General features: G+C 31.1%; 1 protein-coding gene across 1 annotated transcript in view; it reads right to left on the minus strand.

Moving 5' to 3' along the window:
• The window catches only part of LOC129223740 (diphthine--ammonia ligase-like), a 30,293-nt gene extending 9,915 nt beyond the window's left edge, over positions 1 to 20,378 (minus strand). The window contains exons 1-8 of the mRNA XM_054858098.1: positions 20,259 to 20,378; positions 16,068 to 16,156; positions 15,758 to 15,942; positions 14,868 to 14,941; positions 8,461 to 8,579; positions 7,288 to 7,352; positions 6,755 to 6,846; positions 2,002 to 2,095 (exon numbers count right to left, since the gene is read on the minus strand). Of these exons, the coding sequence (XP_054714073.1) occupies positions 2,002 to 2,095; positions 6,755 to 6,846; positions 7,288 to 7,352; positions 8,461 to 8,579; positions 14,868 to 14,941; positions 15,758 to 15,942; positions 16,068 to 16,156; positions 20,259 to 20,281 (741 nt within the window). The 5' untranslated portion in view covers positions 20,282 to 20,378. The remainder of the gene's footprint in view (positions 1 to 2,001; positions 2,096 to 6,754; positions 6,847 to 7,287; positions 7,353 to 8,460; positions 8,580 to 14,867; positions 14,942 to 15,757; positions 15,943 to 16,067; positions 16,157 to 20,258) is intronic.
• Between the last annotated feature and the right edge of the window lie 867 nt (positions 20,379 to 21,245).

Raw genomic sequence — 21,245 nt, forward strand, 5'->3', positions numbered from 1 at the left:
ATTAAAAAAAAAAAATACTTCACTTCCAGAAACCACTTAGCATGAGAATTTTAAGAAACTATTAAAATTACTCTTAAAAACATATGTGTATTTAAGATAGAACTAAAAAGTAATTAAAGTCATTTTGAACTAAGTTTTCAAACAGTACAATAATTGTTGCAAGAATAACAAGTAATAGTGAAAGAATAGAATATTTATGCAAAACAGATGAAACCATTTGACATCCATTCATAGGGAGCTTTTCTCTAATCAAGAACATAGGTTTTAATGAATGAATACAGCATTTTAACAGTATAAAAAAAATTTCTTAAGTACACAAGTTAACTCTATTTAAAATCATTTCAGTATGTAATGAAAAAAAAATCTTAGATTGCTTTTGTAACAAAAAACTTTGAAATGCAAGAAAAAAAAAAGAAAAAAAAAAGCAATTAGTTAATTTTAAAACATATAAAAGAATACAACTTGGTTATAAAATTAAAGAATCACTTAAGTCTGAAGAAAAGAAAACCTTTATAAGCTTTTTTTTTTTTTTTGAAAGTTCAGTTTTAGCAATTAAATTAAAAATGCAAAGAAGTGATAACTTAAGCTTTTATAGTATTAATTCAAAAACCAAAGATTTCTTCTTGAGATCGTGTTTACAGTACGCTAATCACTTCAAGACAACGGAATAAAGGCAAAAAAGCTAAGGCATTAATGAAGGCTTCCTCTTTGCCTGTATGGTTGTTTATTTTACGTAGCATTGAAAGCGTAAAATGAAATTTCAAGCTAGGTAAAATAAACAACCTAACAGACACAGAAGCAATCTTAGGAAGTTCATCCTTTGGTTAATAAGTAAGATTCAATACTTTGACGTTGAGGAAAAAAGATGCACAAATATGCCGCAGTGTATAATCACACCTCATTAATTTTACTTTTTTTTTTTTTAACAGATCATTGGCAGAAAATGCGGAGGGAATTAGAGTACTTAATTTTGTAAAGCAAAAAAAAAAAAAAATTCTTCATAAAATAAATTTTCCCTGATTTTTTGTTATTTTTTCAAAATTCCCTGATATTTCCCTGACTTTTCCCTGATTAATAAAGTTCCCTGACTTTTCCCTGATCTCCCTGATCTGTCGCCACCCTGAATAATCATGTTTATGATCTAGAGTGAACAATAATCATATTATGTATGAAAAAAGAGCAATTATTTAAAAAGCAGTACGTTTTTGCGAATCTTTCGCTTTTATTTTGTACAAACATCAATAAAATATGAACAAATTTTTCATTTTTTGCTTTTTTATGTTCCTTTTAGGGTTTTACATTGCTTACGGTTTTGTTTAAAACAAGCTCTATTTCAGTTGCAATCAACTATACAAAAAATCACAAATTGGAAATTAGGCTTTTCCCTCACTTTTCAAACAGTCAGCCATTTACAGTAATTAAAGCTTCTAATTAACGGGTAGATAATATATGACAGTATCAGAATGCTTTAGTATCAATTTCTTCATTCTTTCGTTAAAAGAGTTAGACTAAAATCTTGGTGATAAAAATAAAAGTTGATCATAAACGCTGCATCGGTAAAAAAATCGCACTTCCAAAAATTTAACTTTTAAACATGCAAACGCTGCGGGGTTTCTCCCAGAAATTACTAAAGTCGGTCAAAAAATGTTCATTATCTGCTCGTTTCTTTTTCTTTTTGAAATTGAAACATGCAGAAAATTCTCGGGGAGACGTTGTAAATTAAAAATGAATGCACAATTAGAAGTGCTATGCCAAAGAAGGAAAAAGTAGGGGAAAGAAGAAAAAAGTAGGGGAAAAAGGGAAAAAGTAGGAAAAAAAGGAGAGAGCTTTAAAAAGGAGGAAAAACTAGGAAAATAAGGAACTCTTCGGGGTCTGCTTGGTCATATCAGTTACTTATCTTTCACATTTTATTTCACACATTTTAGCGCATACATATAACAAAACAGCTATGAACAATGCAATTTTCCTGTAAAGAAAAAAGCATATGATATAAAATCTTACCATATTTTTATCAGATAAAACAACTTGATTTAATTTCAAATATCCAACGGGAGCAAAAGCATCATTGGAATGAATAATCACTTCTTTATCAACACTAAAAAAAAAATTGAAATACAAGTACAAACATTTTTAAAAGAACTTTTTTGGTAAATAATATATTGAAGAACCCTTAAAATTAAGAGATTTGATTACAAAGTACAGTTAAACTCAGTTAATACAAAATGCCAAAAATTCAAGGACCTTGTAAGTATTTGTCGTTATTCTTAACAGCCGTGAATATGTAAAACTTTGGGGGAAAATGAAAAAATGCACACCTATACTTGAAAAAGAGTTTCTGCTAGTTTTGTCATTACTAATGTACTCCTTGCAATACAATTACTTTGAGAAAAAAATTTACTTAATTTTTAAATATTAAAATTTTAAAAAAATTATTTAGTTGCTCTTAAGTTGTTTTTTTGCTATTCACAGATCCTAGTGAAATTTGCCTATTGACACTTTCTAGCCGCATTTATCAATGCAAAAAGATTTAATACATACTTCTCAATACCTATCAGGCTTTCTACAACCACATAAAATGCTAAATAATTTTTGGTGATGAGCTCTAACTTTCGATTGCTTAGACAAAACTTGCATTTCAATTAGAGATGTTCCGAATATCCCTTGGGGTGGGCCAAAAAAAGAAAATTTTCGAGTTGCAATTTCTAATAGCAAAAAAAAATTGTGTATTGCCATCTTAAACATAGGAAAAATAATTTTAAAAATTAGTATTTGTGCCTTCAGAACGTGCACTGGCAGCAAAGTTGGGAAAAAAGGTTAAAAAAATGGTCAATTTTCTAATATTTTTATAAAAAATTAAATGTTAAATTTTTTTTCAACAAATATTGTTTAAATGCTTTCTTTTGATAGTCTTTTCATATATCTTTGAAAATATTTACATTCCTTTACAGTTTTTTAGTTCGTGCATAATCCAGAAATTTAGGTGAAATTAACTAAAAATCAACTTTTTTAGCTTATTTTGCACATTGCAGTATTTCTTTTTTTAGATCCCAATTATATTTTTTAACAATAAATGTGCACTATACAATCTTTCACTGGAAATGTAATCATATTTCATCGCATTAATTACCCAGAACCCACCCCAAGTAGGTGGCTGCATTTTGTGTTCCACCCTGTAATTCTTAAGAAGATAAGTTATTTACAGGACTTATATATTTGTAAAGTAACTTACATTCACAATAACTATGTTATTTTAAACAAGTTTCTACGTTTTGATCAAGGTTTAAACTTGGATTGGTGACTCACTTTTTACATTGATGAGCATAAAATTTTTTACATTAATCCATATCTTGTTTCATACCAAACTCTCCAACCTACCGATTCCCTAACCAGTTTAATAACCCTTTCAACAGCCATAGTGTAAAAGAGGAACATTTACTGAATTATGGGTAAAGCTTCAACTGTTATTGTAAAATTAAATGTTATTAACTTTGGAAGAACTCGATTGGAAGAAATCAAAGTATTAAAAACTGACTTAAAAAGTTAGCAACCGTATATTTGATAGATATTGCCAACATTATACAGAAAGGAACAAGTTACATTTATCTCTCCCAAAAACCTTTCAGTCATTTGCATTTGTAATCGCATGTTAATGAAGTACTGGGGCTGTATATTTTCCAAACTAAACTACTAATGGAATGAAAACACTTGTAAATTATATCTTAAAAATTACACTTCTATGGTTCGATGAAATTAAAATTTAAAGAAAAGAACAAAGTTCTGTGGACCTGTACACTTTTTTAAAGCTACAAAATCAACAAGTCAGGTGTCTGATGATCGTTTAGCTATGTTAGATGCGGTGATTCAAAAAAAAATTAACTTTGCAATTTTTGAGAAATTGTTGTCGGTCATGGCAGTAGACTAGAGGCGAAATACAAAGGAATTGAATTACACTAGGGCCTACAATATAACGCCAAAGATTACCCATCAAGAAACACTTCTATAGCTATAAGGGAATTTCTTCCACCAATATTAAGATTTGAAGCTAACTATAACAGTTAATTGATTACCTGCACTTCAGTGATGAAGTGGAAAACAAAAATATCTTATCATTTCTAGAAAATATACATTTGCTTAAGCATGCATTCTTAAAATTCCCATGTCATACTCAGGCAATTGAAAAGATTGGAACTGATCAGTGAACCTGCAGAAATTCATTTGAGACATTAAAATGAAAGGGAGGGATTTGTATGAAAAACTTTTTATTGGCCAACATCAATGGAAAACTGAGTCATAAATCCAACTTCAAACCTTGATTGAATCGTAAAAGCTTGTTTAAAATAATATAGCTATTATGAAAGCAAGTTACTTTACAAATATACAAGTTTTGTAAATAACTACTCTTCTTGGTAAATGCATTGTGGAACACTAAGTGCAACCACCTACTTGTGATGGGTTCTGGGTTGTTAATGCAAGAAAATATACTTACAGTTCCAGCAAAGAACTGTATACTGCACATTTGTTGTAAAAAAAAATATAACTAGGATCAAAAAGAAGAAATACTGCAATTTGCAAAATAAGCAAAAAAAGTCAATTTTCTGGTTAATTTCACGCAACTTTGCGGCTAATGTGCGAATTAAAAACTGTAAAGAAATGTTAATATTTTCAAAGATAGATGAAAAGACTATTAAAAGAAAGCATTTAAATGGTATTAGAACAAAAAAATTTAACATTTAAATTCTTATCAAAATATTTAAAAATTGATCATTTTTTTTAACTGTTTTTTCAAACTTTACTGCCAATGTGCGATCTGAAGACATAAGTATTATATTTTTTATTAATTTTCCCATGTTTAGGATGGCAATACACAACTTTTTTTTGCTATTAGACGTTGCTTATAGAAAATATCTCTTCTTCGGCCCACCCTAATATCCGTATCTGTACATATCCAAAAGTAAATAAGGATCTGTATCTGAATCTATTACTTTTTTGATGGATCTTAAACGGATCTTATCTATTCTAAAAATTCTTAAATATTTAAGTAAAAGACTCTTAAAGTCATTTGAATTAGGTTTTACTCCCTGTTTAAATTATAAGATATCATTTCCAAAGCCAATTTGTACCCCCTGTCAAAAAAAGGAAGGGATAATAAGTTTTAAAAGTGTGTATCTGTCTGTCTATTTGTGGCATTGTTGCTCCTTAACAGATGAACCGATTTTGACAGTTCTTTTTTTCTTTGAAAAGGTGACTTGATTGGAAGTTTTCTTAGCTTGGCTTTGTGTTTGTAGAAGTTTAATTACCGAAGATATTAACTAAAAACAGACAACGTTTTTCACAATTACGGTAGTAAAAACTTGCCCGTAAGTTAAAAATATTGGCCCTAATTGAAAGAACGAAGTTTTTTGCGCTTGATATTTATTTGGAACTTCCAAGTTATACACAGTAGGAACTATAATCTTGTTAAGTAAATTTTAAATGCAATTCTAAGCCTTTATATTCGTGATTGGTAGCGATTTCATAGAAGGAAGATAAGGAGCAAAAGCTCAGTGATTTAAAATTTCTATCTGCTGTCAGTTCATATTTGGGAACAATGTGTGTTCTGACTCGCGAAATTCATCTTAATATAAGGTCAGCCCTCTGACACATGCTTTTTTTTTAATTTAATATTGGTTTTTGTTATTGATTTGGGGTTTGCGTTCTTCTTCATTTTGATTTTTCTTGGCACCCTTCAAAAAAAGTGAGGCTAAGTTCTCTATTTACTGTTTGTAAAGGTGTTCCTGTCTTTGTTATTTTGTCGGTCGAGGTAAGTTGGGAGGAATGGGTCAGCGCTGCATTTATGCTGAAATAAAATGTGAAAAATTATTTCTAACCTGTCCAGTTGCAGCTTTACACTCTTGCTCCTGTATCCTACATCTACTGAGCAAGCGAGAAATAATTTTTTACATTCTATCTAAGCATTAATGCAGCACTGACCCATTTCATCCATTTCTCCCTCGATCTTAATGGAGATTTCTTTAAAGAGTAAATCATAGTCGTGATTATATTTTCACCGTAGATGACATTTTTTGAAGAAACTGTGCTATGACTGGAATACCTTCCGTAACAAATTTTACACTTGGGCAGTTGATTTGGGTAAAAAAAATTTGAGGTCCGTATCTGCGGATCTTGACACTAATGATCCGTATCCATATCGCAGATCTACTTTTTTTAACAATTTGGCACATCACTAATTTCAATGCAACATATTTGGCATGATATTGTTAACATAAGTAAATAGTAAACCAAATCTAACTAACAACTTACAAAATATTTGTTTTAGCCATTATTTCGTATTAATGGGGGTGGTACAGAAGAGTTGAGTAGAATAACAAGATCATCAAGAATTAATGGTCAAACTTTTCTTGTACAGACTGTTCAAGATTATTTCAGTGAAATAGCACACAAGCAATATTAAAAACAACACAGTATAATATATAAACGCAAATATTTCATTATTTTTCATGGATTATATAATGTCTATTGCTAAAACGTTCAATGTAAAGTTTAACTTTTGATACTTTTCTTGTTTGTTTACAAATAATTTTAAAAAATTCTTCGGGGAATATTCCTAGGGGAAACAAACTGAGCACATGGTTCTATGAACACATTAGAAAGAAATATCATTTTACTCTTATGCTAAATGGTATATTTTGTAACATTGCTATGAGTTAAACTTCCATCAGTGGAAAAGACATCAAATATTTTTATCCACACTTACACTGTGAGTTTCTTCTTAAATAATGGACAATCAAGGGTAAATGTCTCAAACTCTCCTCCTTCACCACAAACATTCAATCCAAATTTTTTATTCTAGTTTTAAAAAAAGATAAATAAATATACAACATTAATATCCAGTAACCTAAAAGTCACGAAAATAATTATTTTACTACACAATACAGTTGACTTTCTGTTTAACGATTTTCAAAGGACCACAAAAAATTGTCATTAAGTAGAATGCGCCCTTAAATGGAATGCTTCTATTTAAGGTGGAGAATCTACAGTGATGTCTGTAGTGGAGAATCTGGGACCGTCAAAAGTCGTCTTTAAATAGAGAAAGTCGTTAAATAAAGCGTCATTAAACAGAAAACCAACTGTAATTTCATGAAAAATATTTTCATTTACACAAAAGTAGTGATTTAGTAAATTTAATCAACTGTTTAGTAAATGCTTCAAAATTCAGTTTAACATCAAAGAGTGAAGAAATTTAAAGTACTTGCTTCATAAGTCACCAGAGGCCATAAAAATACCTACCATTTCAATCATATGAGGATATATCTCTTCTAAAGTCATTCCTAAATGTTTCTTTGGATCTAGTCCTAAAATTAGAATGAATAGTTCTGGTTATTTGGAAAAAAATTCCATGAAATCATAATAAAAAAAAAGTTATAAGATTCGTGGAAATGAATTCAACATTCCTTCCACATCAAAACTATTTTCAATGAAAATAATTTACCTCCTGATATTAAGTTACTATGAACTTGTCTTATTTATATGCATTAAATAAAACTGGAACAAGTCGAAAAAAAACGTCTCCAGTGGCCTAAGTTCCATTATTAGCATGCCAAAAAGCAATTCATTACATGTTATCTGCAATCTCAGAAATTTGGATTTTGAAATAGGGGAAATTTTTTATCTGTATTCAATGCTGCATCCGCATAAAATGAAAACTCTTACACTTAAAACAAAATAAAGACCTCAAATTTTAAACCATGCAAAATCAAATGTGCATAAAATAAAGGTCTACTGTACAAATGCATCCATGAAACACGTTTTCTGTTTTTTAAAAAGTAGTTTTTTGTTTATACATGCTAAAAATTGATACAAAAATTTGCAGGATGAGTTTTTTATCAAATTTTGAGCCTGACTAGAAAAAAAAGCCACAAGAAATCAAACTGTAAACTAAAATACAGCATAAAAAGTTGCAGAACGAAAAATAAATTTCAGACATCTATTTTCTTCTAGTTTTTCAAATCCTATGACATCTAAGAAAAGCCCTTATAACTTAATTTATACTTAAAGATAAAAATCTGCATACCTTAGCTTCAGATGCAACAAAAACTTATGTACATTTTAAAAGAATTTGAAGATGGTTGTGGGTTGAGTGAGGAGAAAATGCTTTTTTTTTTTAATAATTACATATCAATATGACAACTTGCAAAAATTTTAATGCTAATAATAGGAAAAAGTAAACCTTTATAAGTACTTGCTTTTTTTATCATTAACTCTAGTATAACAAAAGGGCAGATATAATTGTGTCACCTTTTGAAATGGAAATATTATATGATAGGTATCTTTAGGAAACTAGACACATAAACAGATTTTCTAACATTCAAATGACAATTAAGATTTACTAAATATCCTATCATACATCCATCTGAGATGAAAATAAAGAAAAAATGTAAACCAATCTAAGAAATCACTTACCTAATGCAGCCACTTTTATGATTATAGCTGAAATTTTGCAGTTAATCATTTCTTTCAGAAGTTCAGCTTGTTCTCTGTGCCACAGATAAGCTAACACTTTTAGGTTTAATCTACTACAGCTGCAATCAAAAACAAATGAGAAATTAAAATTAAACAGGCAAAATTTTTTAATAAACTATTAAAGATATTTTTAGGTTAAAATACAATCAAGAAATCTCAACGTCCCCCTGTCCCCCCTACCACTCTCAAACAGCAATTACATTATTTACCTTTCCTTCCAAAACACAGCATTAAGAGGAGGGCCATATTATGCTACTTGAAGTATACAAAGAAAACTGAATGTCTGATTTCAAGCAAAGTATTTAAATCATATATTTCTTTTATACTTTTTATGAATTAATTATTTATCATTCTAAAACCTTCAGGGCCACACTTTTTGTGCACATCAAGAACCCCGGAAATAAATAAATGACCTTTACTCTCATCATTTATACATAATAACAATAATAATGAGTAAGGTAAATAAATAAATAAAAAATAAAAATATATTAGAGAATTATTAAGTTGTATGTAATAAAAGTTTTTTTTTTCTTTGTATTTCAGCCACATTAATGCAAAAATACATAGACACAACAGCTTGATTTCAAGTAACATTCTAGCAAATGCAACTGTAATGTATAAAACTTTTTATTGTAAAGTTCTATGGTCCTCTTTCTCTCTTTCTGCTGCTGCTGCTACCAGGGCTGTGGAGTCGGAGATGAAGAGTCAGTCGGACTGATTTTGGAATTAAGGAGTCGGAGTCGTTCGAAAACATGCCGACTCCGACTCTGTGTTTCTTTTTTTTTCTTTAATTTACACTGACTCTCCTTGCATTTTTTAAAAAAACTGACTACCAATTAATTTGATAACATGTATAAAGGCTTACAAATAAGAAAATAACTGTCATTGTGGCAAACAAACTTTAACTGATAGCAACTGTCAACAAAACAGTTTTGTTGCTCAACATTTTCTAAGTAATCACTTTCAAGTAAAAATAATAATGTATTTTTTACCTTGATCCCAATTATAAAGTAATAAAATTAATGTATGTATCGCTTGAGCAAGTCGGAAAACTTCTGTGGGTGCTTGGTAAATTCAAACAACTGTTGGAACAAAAATGCAAATCCAAAAGATCCGATAAAATGTAAGACTTTATCTAAGAAAGTTTGGTTATTACTAAAAAGTATAAAATAAGATCAGTACATGATTTATTGGTTACAACACTCAATAATTGTAGTTAATCCTGAAATCTTCACATTAAGGTTAATTCAAGAGCTTTCAATAAAATTAAAATTAAAAATTGAACCCAGAAATGTAGGTATAATAAAAGCCATTTATATAAAGCTGTGTGCGCTGCATTTTGCGTAAAATTTCCTCCAGACGTTGTATGTCTGGAGTACGTATGTATCTGACCACTCCCCGCAATATAGTGAAATTCTTTCGTTGAAATTTTTAAGGTGAAATTTAACATTGGGGATTTTTTTCAGAGTTAAAGCATTTCCATTTTTATAAACTCTGAAATTAAATTGAGGTGTCACCTACCAGATGTGTGTCACCCGAGGGAAGGGGGACTGCCCCCTCTCAAGAAAAGCTTTTTGATTTAGCAAAAAGGTTTTTTTTTTTCCCCTCAAGTTACAGCTTTCAAAAATTGAAAGCCCAGGATTTGATCAGCATCTAAACAGTAAAGGGGAGCAAATTAATCCTTCATTTTTTTCAATGGAATTTTGAAATAATCGCATTTTAGAAATCGTAACTATTGGATAATTTGATTTTCAAATTGAAAAACAAAGTGCTTTGATATTAAACTTGAAAAGAGCTCCTAACAGTAAGATTGACATTTATCAAGAGAAAAGATTTTGCATCAGAAAAAAAAAGAAAGAAAAGAAAAGACAGGAAAGAAAACAAATCCAAGTAATTATAAAGAAATATCTTTAAAATATTTTTAACCAATTAGTTAGTCTTTAGATAATTGGGACACTTTGAGGATAATAAAAAATGCAAATCCATTATCATTGCTTAAGCAAGAAAAAATCAGAAAGTATCAGGGTTTGCCGATATATATATCATATTACATATCACGATATATATCCAATATTTATTTTGAAAATATCATGATATTTTCAATATTTAGTTTTTCAACTACGGTATTCCCAATATGAAAAGTACATTAATCATAGTAACATTGTTCATTTATTATTAAAAATATTCAGACAGTTTTGTACTATATTTTTATGATGTATTAATGCATCAATAATATAACTAGGTAGTACAATATTCCTTTTTTACCTGTATTTTGTATCCATAAAATTATTAGCAGTGTAACAATTTTAATTCATATTAAAAGTGCCTAATTCAAAGTTAAACATTGCTCAGTAAAGAAGAAAATGTTTTATGACTCACTGACTAATGCATATTATTTGTTTCTGATGAATTACATAACTGTGTAAAAGTATTTAACAGAAGGAAAATGAGTAAAACAGCTAATGCTAAATTAACTCCATTAAAATTGATAGAAATGCAAAACAAAATATTAGGTATAAATAATGAAAGAAACCATAAATTTAAGTCCACATATTGTAATTTTAATATAGGATAATAAAGAGTGATTTGAGGATGCATTTATTATTTTAAAGACTTGAGTTTGTGCTAATTGAAAATATGGGATATATATCAAAATATCGGATATTTTCGATATTTTTGAAAATATCATGATATTTTCGAACCCTAGAAAGTATATTACCAGTTCCTCGTAAGTTATTTTATTAGTCGGAACTTAGGAAAAGTAGTGTCTGGATAAACTTTAAAAAAACATCAAAAGCACCATATTTAAAGCCTTTAAACATTGGGAGTTAACATACCACTTTTGAACTGAATTCAATCTGTTACCATCCTATTACAAATACAAATACAAAAGTGACGACCAGCAACAGGCTCTGGACTCAGCTAGACTGGTCCTAGTCAATTTACAATCCCCAGTGAAGATCAATGGCCCTCTTAAAACTATCTACTCCCTTGCTCATTACCACCTCTTCTGATAAACTGTTCCAAGGTTCCACTACCCTGCTAAAATAATAATTTTTCCTAACATCCATGTTAGCGTGAGATTTAAATAGCTTAAAACAATGACCCCTTGTCCTGTTTTCAGTGCTAAACTTCAGCCCCGTAACATCTTTCCTTTTAATAAATTTAAACAACTGAATCATGTCCTCTCGGTCTCTTCTTTGCTCAAGACTGTACATTTTTAGCCGTCTAAGCCTGAAATCATAGTCTAAGTGAGAAAGTCCATTTATTAGCCTTGTAGCCCGCCTTTGAACCCTTTCCAATACGTTAATGTCTTTTTTTAAGATAAGGAGACCAAAACTGAACAGCATACTCCAAACGAGGTCTTATCAAACTTCTATATAAGAGCAGAAGAACTTCTTTAGATTTTTTTGAAATAGATCTATTGATAAACCCAAGCATCTTATTGGCCTTGTTACTAGCAATGCTGCACTGTTGGCTAAACTTTAAATCCTGACTTATTAAGACCCCCCAGATCAGTAATTTGTCTGCCTGACTAATGATTGAACCTTGCAAATAATAACTTGTACATTTATTTCCACGCCCTAAATGTAGCACTTGACATTTCCCAACATTAACAGCCATACCCCATTTATCAGCCCACTCCGTAATATGATCTAGATCCTCTTGCAGCTGTTTTGCTTGTTCTTCATTTTCTACAGTCCCCATAACTTTGACATCATCAGCAAAACAATTCATGTTCCCTGAATTATTTTTGTGAATATCGTTTATAAAAACAATGAAAAAAACAGGCCCTAACACTGATCCTTGAGGAACCCCGCTTAAAACCTCACTCCAATTAGAATAATTTCCCCTTACAACTACCCTTTGTTTCCTTCCGGTCAGCCAGTTTTTTACCCAAATGAAAGTTTTCCCTCCTATTCCTATATCAGCTAATTTGCTAAGTAGAGCAACATGTGGTACCTTATTGAAAGCTTTTTGAAAATCAATGTAAACAACATCTACAGGCTTCTTATTGTCCAAAGCCATGGTAACTTTATCATAGAAATATAATAAATTAGTTGCACAAGATTTACCTTTCCTGAAACCGTACTGAAAACTAGTCAATAGATTATTAGTCTCTGGAAAATTTACTATCTTAATTTTTATCAATGTTTCAAAAATTTTGCAAACCACCGAAGTTAGACTCACAGGTCTATAATTTCCCGCACTACCTTCAGACCCTTTCTTGAAGAGCGGTGTAATGTTAGCCAGCTTCCAGTCCTCTGGCACTCTCCCCGAGTTATAAGAAGCATTGAAAATATTTATGATTACATCTGCTAATTCCTCCGCACATTCAACTAAAATTTTTGGATAAATATTATCAGGTCACGGAGCCTTAGTCTCTTTAATTTTTTTCAAATGAAGTAAAACGTCATCCCTGGAAAAACAAAGTCCTCAAGCTGTACTATAGCTTGTGTCTTGTTGGTGTCAACTGTTGAGATACAGTTATCGTTAAAAACACTTGAAAAAAGTTATTAAGAACATTAGCAATATCACTATCGTCTTGAATTAAAATTCCATGCTCATCAACCAGTGGCCCAATAAGACTATTTCGAACTTTCCTCAAATTAGCGTATGCAAAAAACCTCTTGGGATTCCTGTTTATGTTATCTGCCAGTCTTTGCTCCAACTCTCTTTTCTGAAACCATACCAAATACTTAAATTTACGCCTTGCCTTACAATTATGGAGCCTATCTGCACTGTGACCAGTTTCTCTAAACCTATGAAAAGCAGCTTGTTTGTAATTTAGAGCGTCTTTAGTTTCCCTGGAGAACCACATTGGCCAGATTTTAGTGTTGACACCTTTTCTCCTAAAGGAAACATGATCCCTAACCGTTTTCGCTAGCTTTTCCTTAAACTCTGCCCACTGAAGATTCACATCGCTATTGTCCAATCCAGAAGAAAATACTGCTTTCAAACTCTGCCTAAGTGCCGCTGATTTTAAATCTGCTGCCTCAATTAGCCTTAAACAAAGAAGCACACCAATGGGGCTGTCCAGAATGATGTCATGCTTTGATGGGGGAGGAGGTTCGTGAAATTGAGCCAAGATGGAGGCAAAGAGCAACAAAAAGTGAGACATCACGCATTTTTTAAATAGGAATCTGTTTACGAAAAATGACATGTGACAAAGGGGAGTCAAAAATGTTGACAACAAAAGTGTGACATTTATAGACAGCTCCTATCATGTCTTTGACAGCAGATCTACTTTCTTTTTTTTAATGTCATCATAGAAAACAGAGATTTACAGATATATTCTCTTTAAAAACAGCAAAACAATAATAATAATGAAATTAGTAAAATTTGCTTCATTAAAAACTCAGCACTTTTTGTCTAACACTACCTACTAAATATCTTAGTTGTTTCATAACTGATATATGAGCCTTGAAAGGCCCAGAGGCTATTTTATCTATTTCATATGTGTTTGGAAAGACTTTTCTCATGTTTCCAGCCTTCTAAAGCATTACTGGAAAATATAGGGATCTTAGAGACTTCATGTGAAAAAAGTAAGTTCTTTTAGGGAGGGGAGCTTAAACAATTTTAGAATTTAGTCATTATATTGCAAAACTTGTTTAAGCTATTAATAAAAACACATGAGAATGTTATTTTAACCCCTTAAAGAGAAATAATTTTCAAGAAAACGGTCATAAAAGTGTCTATTGTTTTTATTTAAGAAAATTATATAAAAATAAGTGTATGTACAACATGTGCATTCAATTTTCTATTTTCAATATTTTTTAGATTGAAATTTAAAAAAAAAATAAAATTTTATGAAAAGCAAGCCCAAGCTAGCAGCGAAAATTTAGGAAATACGTCTTTTAAACATTAAAAAAGAATTTTATTAATCTTTTGTGTAATATAAGTAAAGATAAGTAAATTTTTCTTGTGTGGTAAATTTCAAAGCTTGAGATACAGAGGCTAACGTCACAATCCGGTAAGTAGTACCAAAATTCCTTCCTGCATCTCTACAATTACATTTAAAATCCACAATTACATTTAAAATTGACTGGTGCTGTCATCTAGTGTATAAAAAGGGAAATAAAATTTATTCCGGGGCAAAGAAATGAATTGATTTTAATCGTTTCGTCGTGTTAATATTGCACACCCCAGCTCAACAATATCACGGGTGCGAGAAATGAAGATCGAAACCCCAGCCCAGCATATTCACGGGAGCGAGAGGGAAGGGGTTAAACACCAAAGTTTTAAAAACTAGTGAAAGATATTTTAAAACGTTTACAAAAATGTATCATGAGCAACTTGTTTTCGATTAATAGACTTTGCAAGCAAATAGTAAAAAAAATACTCACACATTTTCAACTCTTAACCGTTGATAATCAGAAAATATTGCACCTACAGATACAGCTTCAATGTCTAATGAATTCTAAAATGGAGAAAAATGAAAGGTGAAATATTTTTTGATATCATGACAAAGTAGCAAACTCAAAAAATCTGGTAGTGGGGGGGGGGGGGCTTTAAAAAGTTTCATTTCTACAAAAAAATACAAGAACATTATAATGGAATTTAAAAGTAACTAAAATAATACTCCAATTTTATGAAATGGAAATTTTAATGATTTACCTTTGAGTTTAAAAAAAAAAATTATTTCAGAACTTCAAAAAAGCCAAATACACTTTTAAATTTTAGACCAAAGTAAACTTTATTGAAACTTTTATGTTTCATTGACAATAACTGTGCACAAAATCGCATTTCAAAAGCCTATGACCACCATTCTTTCATACTATGGTGGGATTGTACCTATTTTCTCAGCTTTAAATTTCTTTTAAAACACCAGAGAAGGGCACTGCGAGAAATTAGTCTTCACTCCTGTTCCACACAATGAAATAAAATAAATCAATGATAAAAAACATTTAAAAAATATGATTGCATAAAACCTCATCACTTTTGAGAGAAAAAATTCCTAAGTATTGAGATGCACTGAACAAATTTTCTCCGAGTATATAAAAATTAAAAGTTTGAAGCAAATAACCTATTGAAAAAAATAAATATTTAATATGAATTTTGCTATCCTTATTTTCCTGTCATAAAATTAACAATAACAATAAATTAATATACCTATATTTCATTAATGTTTTGTGATATTTATATTTATATAAAGTGATGTTTAGACAATAACTTAGTTTTTGTAAATAAAAAAAAAATATTGAAACCTTTCAATTGAAACAAAGAAATATCATACCTTAATTTCAAGAAGCAAGTTGTACAAATCTTCCACTTCATCTCCTTCTGTAGGCTGATAGTCAAAGTTTTGATTCAATGGTTTACCCTCAATTTTATTCCTAAACAATGGCAAATTCATGGCAGTAGCGTACATGTCAAGCACATTATGGCCAACACTTTGATACATATAACTATCAACTTCATCTGAAACATTTTTTAAAAAGGACAATAACTATGCAGCAAGATTTCAAAGTTATAAAATAAAAGTTTTAACAAGTAAGAGAAGCTGGTTTTATTTCTTAAGGAATTCTGAAGCTTTTTTTTTTTACCTTCTTTGGGTTGTAAATTTGCCAAGGCTATAATTTCATGACCATCAGCAACACATTGCATCATATTGTAGCAACTATCTTTTCCACCACTAGAGCACAAAATAAATCAATTTTACTGGGAAAAGTAATTTTTATTATACAATACTGTTACAAATTCTGTAAATAGTAATTATTTTTCTGATTAATCTGTTGTAATCTAGCTAAATTTGGCATTTATTAAATTATCTTTCATCTAAAATTATTGTAGTAATGTAACCTGTAAATAGTTTTTGTAATGAATATACAGTCCCCGTACATTTGGCCGAAGTATACGGTCCCCTCATTTCTGAATGATAAAATTTGTGAATGGAAAGAAATAAAATAATGGTTGATTTTCCATTTTCTTCTCTTTCGATGTCTATAAATAGCCTCCCACATGATAAAGTCTCAGTCTGGACGGAACCGTTGGGCTGAGAGCATTTATTTTGATCTGTTTATTGCGAGGCATTTCGCTGTTTTGTTTTGCGTATTTGAATGTAAATACGTGTGTAACCGTTGAGTTTATGGTGTTGATTGATATTTGCTTAATTCCTGATGAGTAATTTAGCAGTTGTTAACGATCTTTCCTGTAGATAGTGTAAATAAATCTCCTGTGTGTTCTCAAGAACTGTGTCTTCATTTCAAGAAAGTGGAAGTCGCACCGGATCCATAACAATACATTATAGACATATTGTAAACTTGCAAAACAACAAAAATTGGATTAACCAATCGCATTTCACAAACATTCATTTTTTACCAAAAAAAAGGGGGAATGAAAATAAGATGAACTATAGTTGGGACAAACCTAACCTGACAGCATTGTGAAGGCTACGTAGATCATAACACTACATAACTGCCTGGTTAGGTTTGCCCCAACTGTAGAAATTCCCTTTGTTTTTAAGGTCATTAAATTTATCATTGGTCCATAATCATCCAGCGATAACGGAAGGACAAAAAAATTGATGTATTTCTGCCTGTGAGCATATCAAAACATATATTTTTTTCAAAAACTGATACATAGACTTTTTTACACATCATAGTAAGTTGCTAAAAAAGCCAAAGCCAGGAATGTTTTGTTAGTAACATTTTTTTAAATCAAATTTTTAAAATGGTAACTAAAATAAATTTTTGGTTCATGATTTTCATGCTATCATGTTCTCCCCAAAAGTTCAGTTAAACTATAAAAGGGAAAATTCTATAAAAATTAGAGCACATACAGGAGTGTTCAATCATTGCAATTTCACCTTGCAACTAAGTTTGGCTTTAAAACTTATTTGGTATTCAGTTCAGTTAGTGTTTAACTTAGGATTTGATGGGTAGTCAGTTTGGTTAGATAGTTTAGAGGAGGCACTGATTTCAAAAGGTGAATAAAAATCAAGAAATGGTACATAATTATTTAGATATTAAAATAGTTCACCGTACAGAAATTAAAATCTGTGTTTATTTTATAATTTGGTGTTTAGTTTAGTTGATTTTAGTACTGGAATTGTAACACAAAGAGTAGTATCCAAAATTTCTTTTTTAAACTTTTTTTTTCTGCCGGAAGCACCACTCGAATCTGCAGCCCGGGGCATGAACCCAGGTTTGCCCCCCCCCCCCCCTAGATCGGGCTCTGGTCAAATTTATTTCTTTTTTTTTTTGCGATTCATTGATTCCATATGTTTTCATAATAATACATTTGAAATGAGGTTTCATGCAATAATATTAAAATTTCTGCTTACATTTATCCATATTTTCATTCAATAACCAGTTTACATATCCTAACCAGCTCTAGTTTCAAACTCTGATTGTACTACTTGTATTGACCATATGATATTGGTGTGGGGGGGAGGGAGGAAGCAATAGATCAGTATTTAAAGGGACAGAGAGGAAATAAAATTAAAAGGATGAAAATCCTGCTTTAGCGGAATGATATCCAAAACAAACTTACCTATTGCAATGGAAAATATACTTATGTCAGTTATGTAGAAATATTTTTATAATTTTTGAGATTAAAATTTAAACACTCATAAATCAGGGGAACACTTCACCTTCAAAAATAGAAAAAAAAGGATCACTAAAGGCCCCTAAAGCAACTCTTGTAAAAGATTTGGTGCAGTCTTTGAAACAGTAGCAATAGACAAATTAAAAAATAATCTCGGGAGGAAAAGGAAGGGATCCAGCAATGAAGTCTATGTCAAATAATCCGTCAAATATATTTCTATTAAAATGTAAACAAAAAAAACGAAAAAACATTTCGGTGTCACGAACGGTTTTTCCTATTTTTCCAAAGTAGAAAGTAAAAAGTCCCGAAGCCAAGTGACTTTCCACCTATACCAATGAATACCAACTCATAGTTGTGAAAAATAGCCTATTAATTGAGTGTATTAATCTTCATTACAAAGAATTTGTTCATAGTTCTTTTTACGAACTTTAAACTGTTTTTTTGTTACTGATTGTAAAAAACATTCACAGTACAAATTTTAAAAAAAAGTTCTCATTCGCATATTTGATTGAACTACGAACATTGTACATTAGTGCTAAATTTAAGAAACAATGATTACTTGAACATTTTTGCTATCAACTTCTGAAAATTTTCCAAAAATTTTAATATTGCAGTCATAATCGGATGTAGAATTTCGGGCTCTCCTCTGATATGCCCCACTCTTGGCGAGATTTTAATTTTTCGCTCGATACGAAAATCGCCAATAAGGCGATAACTTGGCAACCCTGGTTTTGCAACTTGAACGCTGGAAAGTAGTTTCTCGAAGTTTGTCTTTTTGCACGTGTATGTGTGGTAGGAGGTAGGTGCTCATATGTTTCGCTCTTAGGGAGATTTTAAGTTGAATACTCTAAAATAAAGTTTCAATTCAAACTTTATTTTAGAGTATTCTTTTTCTTATTGTTTTTTAATGTTAATTTAGTTGAATTTTCTATTTTAATCATGAGTTCGGTTTGTGATGTTGTCCAAATGTATCAATTGAAATTTTTGAATGAATCTTCTTTTTCTTTTTCGTCAGGTCGTCCAACATTTGGACGTACCTGAGTCCTAAATAGATTTTTTATATTTAAACTAATTGAAAATAAAGAGGTTTTTTTAGAATTTTAAAGGGAAATTGGTTTACTTAAGAATGAAATGTTATGTTCTAGATGTAATTCTGTTATGAAAATTTAAAAAACTAAAAAATGTTCAGATGGGTTAATTTTTTTTTGTAGAAAGGTTATTGGGGGTGTTGTTTGTGGAAAAGAAGCAACGATCAGGAGTGGGTCATGGTTTAGTTCTAGCAAGTTGAAAATAGAGGAGATTTTTTTGATAACATATGAGATTTTAATTGGGACCAAAACTGCTGATATTGAAAGTCAATATTTTTTTTCATCACAAACTTTAGCCGATTGGCGAAATTATATTAATGAAGAAATATTAAATTACATTGAATTAAAATCCGAACAAATATTCTTAAGAGCGGAACATATGTGCACTGCCTCACGTGAGGAAGTAAAAGAAAAGTAAAAAAGGTAAGTGAACATATTTTGAATTATTGTGTTTTTAGTGTGTTTCTGGTAGTTTGTATTTTGGTCTGGTTGGCATTTTTGTAGCACAAAAATGGTGTTAATTTCACATAAAATCTGTGACTTTATTGTATACTGAACGGAGGAGATCTGTGACATATCCGACTGTGATGTATATTAAAAGTCGGAGGGATAACGGACCGAGGTCCTGGCGAGCCCGAGGTCTCATAGTACTTTCGTAATGAGACCGAGGCAGGGCCGGCGAGCCGAGGTCTCATTACGAAAGTACTATGAGACCGAGGGCTCGTATCCCGGAGAAACAACGGAAAAAAATTAATGCATTAATTTCATTAAATAATTAATGACATAATTTGAATTTTTCCTGTTGGCGCTAAAAAAGCATCGCTAAGAACGATGTATGACATATGACGTCATACATAGTTTTCTTGGCGACGCTTTTTTGGCGCCAACAGGAAAAAGTCGCCAAGAGGGGGGTATATCAGATTTGTTCCGAATTTCGTCTTCGATTTTTATTATCCTTTATTATTGCTTACGATTTGAAAAAAAACAGCGAGTATCTTTTACCTTAATTTATTTACAATAAAAACTATCCTGAAGAAAACAGAATCTTAAAAAGACATGAGCTTCACAAATTGACCACTGAAAAAATATTGAAATGCCTACCTTATTAATGCTACTACTTTCATTTTAACTATGATTTTTGATTAAATTTAATCCACGTTTATTCACAATGAAATAATTCTACCACTGAGCCACCGTTATCCGCATCACAATGAAATGTTGACATTTTGGTTTAAAGATATAGTTGCCAACTAATTTCTCCAACTACGTAAAGTAAGCGATTTAATATCATAGGCTTCGCCTCTGTAGACTTGGTAGACTCCCATTGGGTGCGTTCATAAAGTCGAACGCGTTAACCGAACGAAGCGTCTAAAAAGAGAACGCGTTATCTAACTGATCGTTCAGATAAGTGCGTTAATAAAGTCGAACGCGTTTGAAGAGTGAAGATCACAAACGTCACAAAGTCTGTGTTGGCCAATCCGGTCGTGTTTCATGTTTTGATCGTAACGCACGTGACTTGCCTATTATGAAAGTTACGCGTTGATTGGAGTGTCGTTTGCTGCTAAACTAGAACTACCGCGGTTTAACCACGAGCGTTCGGAAACACAGCTGTTCTACCGGAATTCCTAGAGAAATTCCAAATACGTCATAACCACACCGGGCTAACCACGCGGTGTAACCGGTCGATCGTTTCCGAACGCAGCCCAGATTGGCGATTCCAGCGGTCCAAGACGCCCTCTTCTGGCGTCACGATTAACCAAAATAGCCCTTTAACCGCTGTTCCTCTGAATAGCAATCGCATGTTAATCGAAGTCATTTGTTTTCGTATTTCTTAATCTCAAAAAAAGATTTTGGCGAAATTAACGAATTGTTTGTGTCTTAGATGGAATAAAGTTTCAATTAAAATAGCTCGGTTGTGGATTTTACGCTTGGTGATTTGTCCAGAGCCGTCTGTATAATGTGCTTGTTTACATTTGCACAGTGTTAAGTGATGGACATTTACTTCGCTAGTTATGCCTTATTTATGTGAAATGTCATCTTTGTTTCGTTCGCTATTATTGTGAAACATATTCGTGAATATAATGTTTA

This window comes from Uloborus diversus, chromosome 6 (genome assembly GCF_026930045.1).
Source record: "Uloborus diversus isolate 005 chromosome 6, Udiv.v.3.1, whole genome shotgun sequence".
Lineage (NCBI taxonomy): Eukaryota > Metazoa > Arthropoda > Arachnida > Araneae > Uloboridae > Uloborus > Uloborus diversus.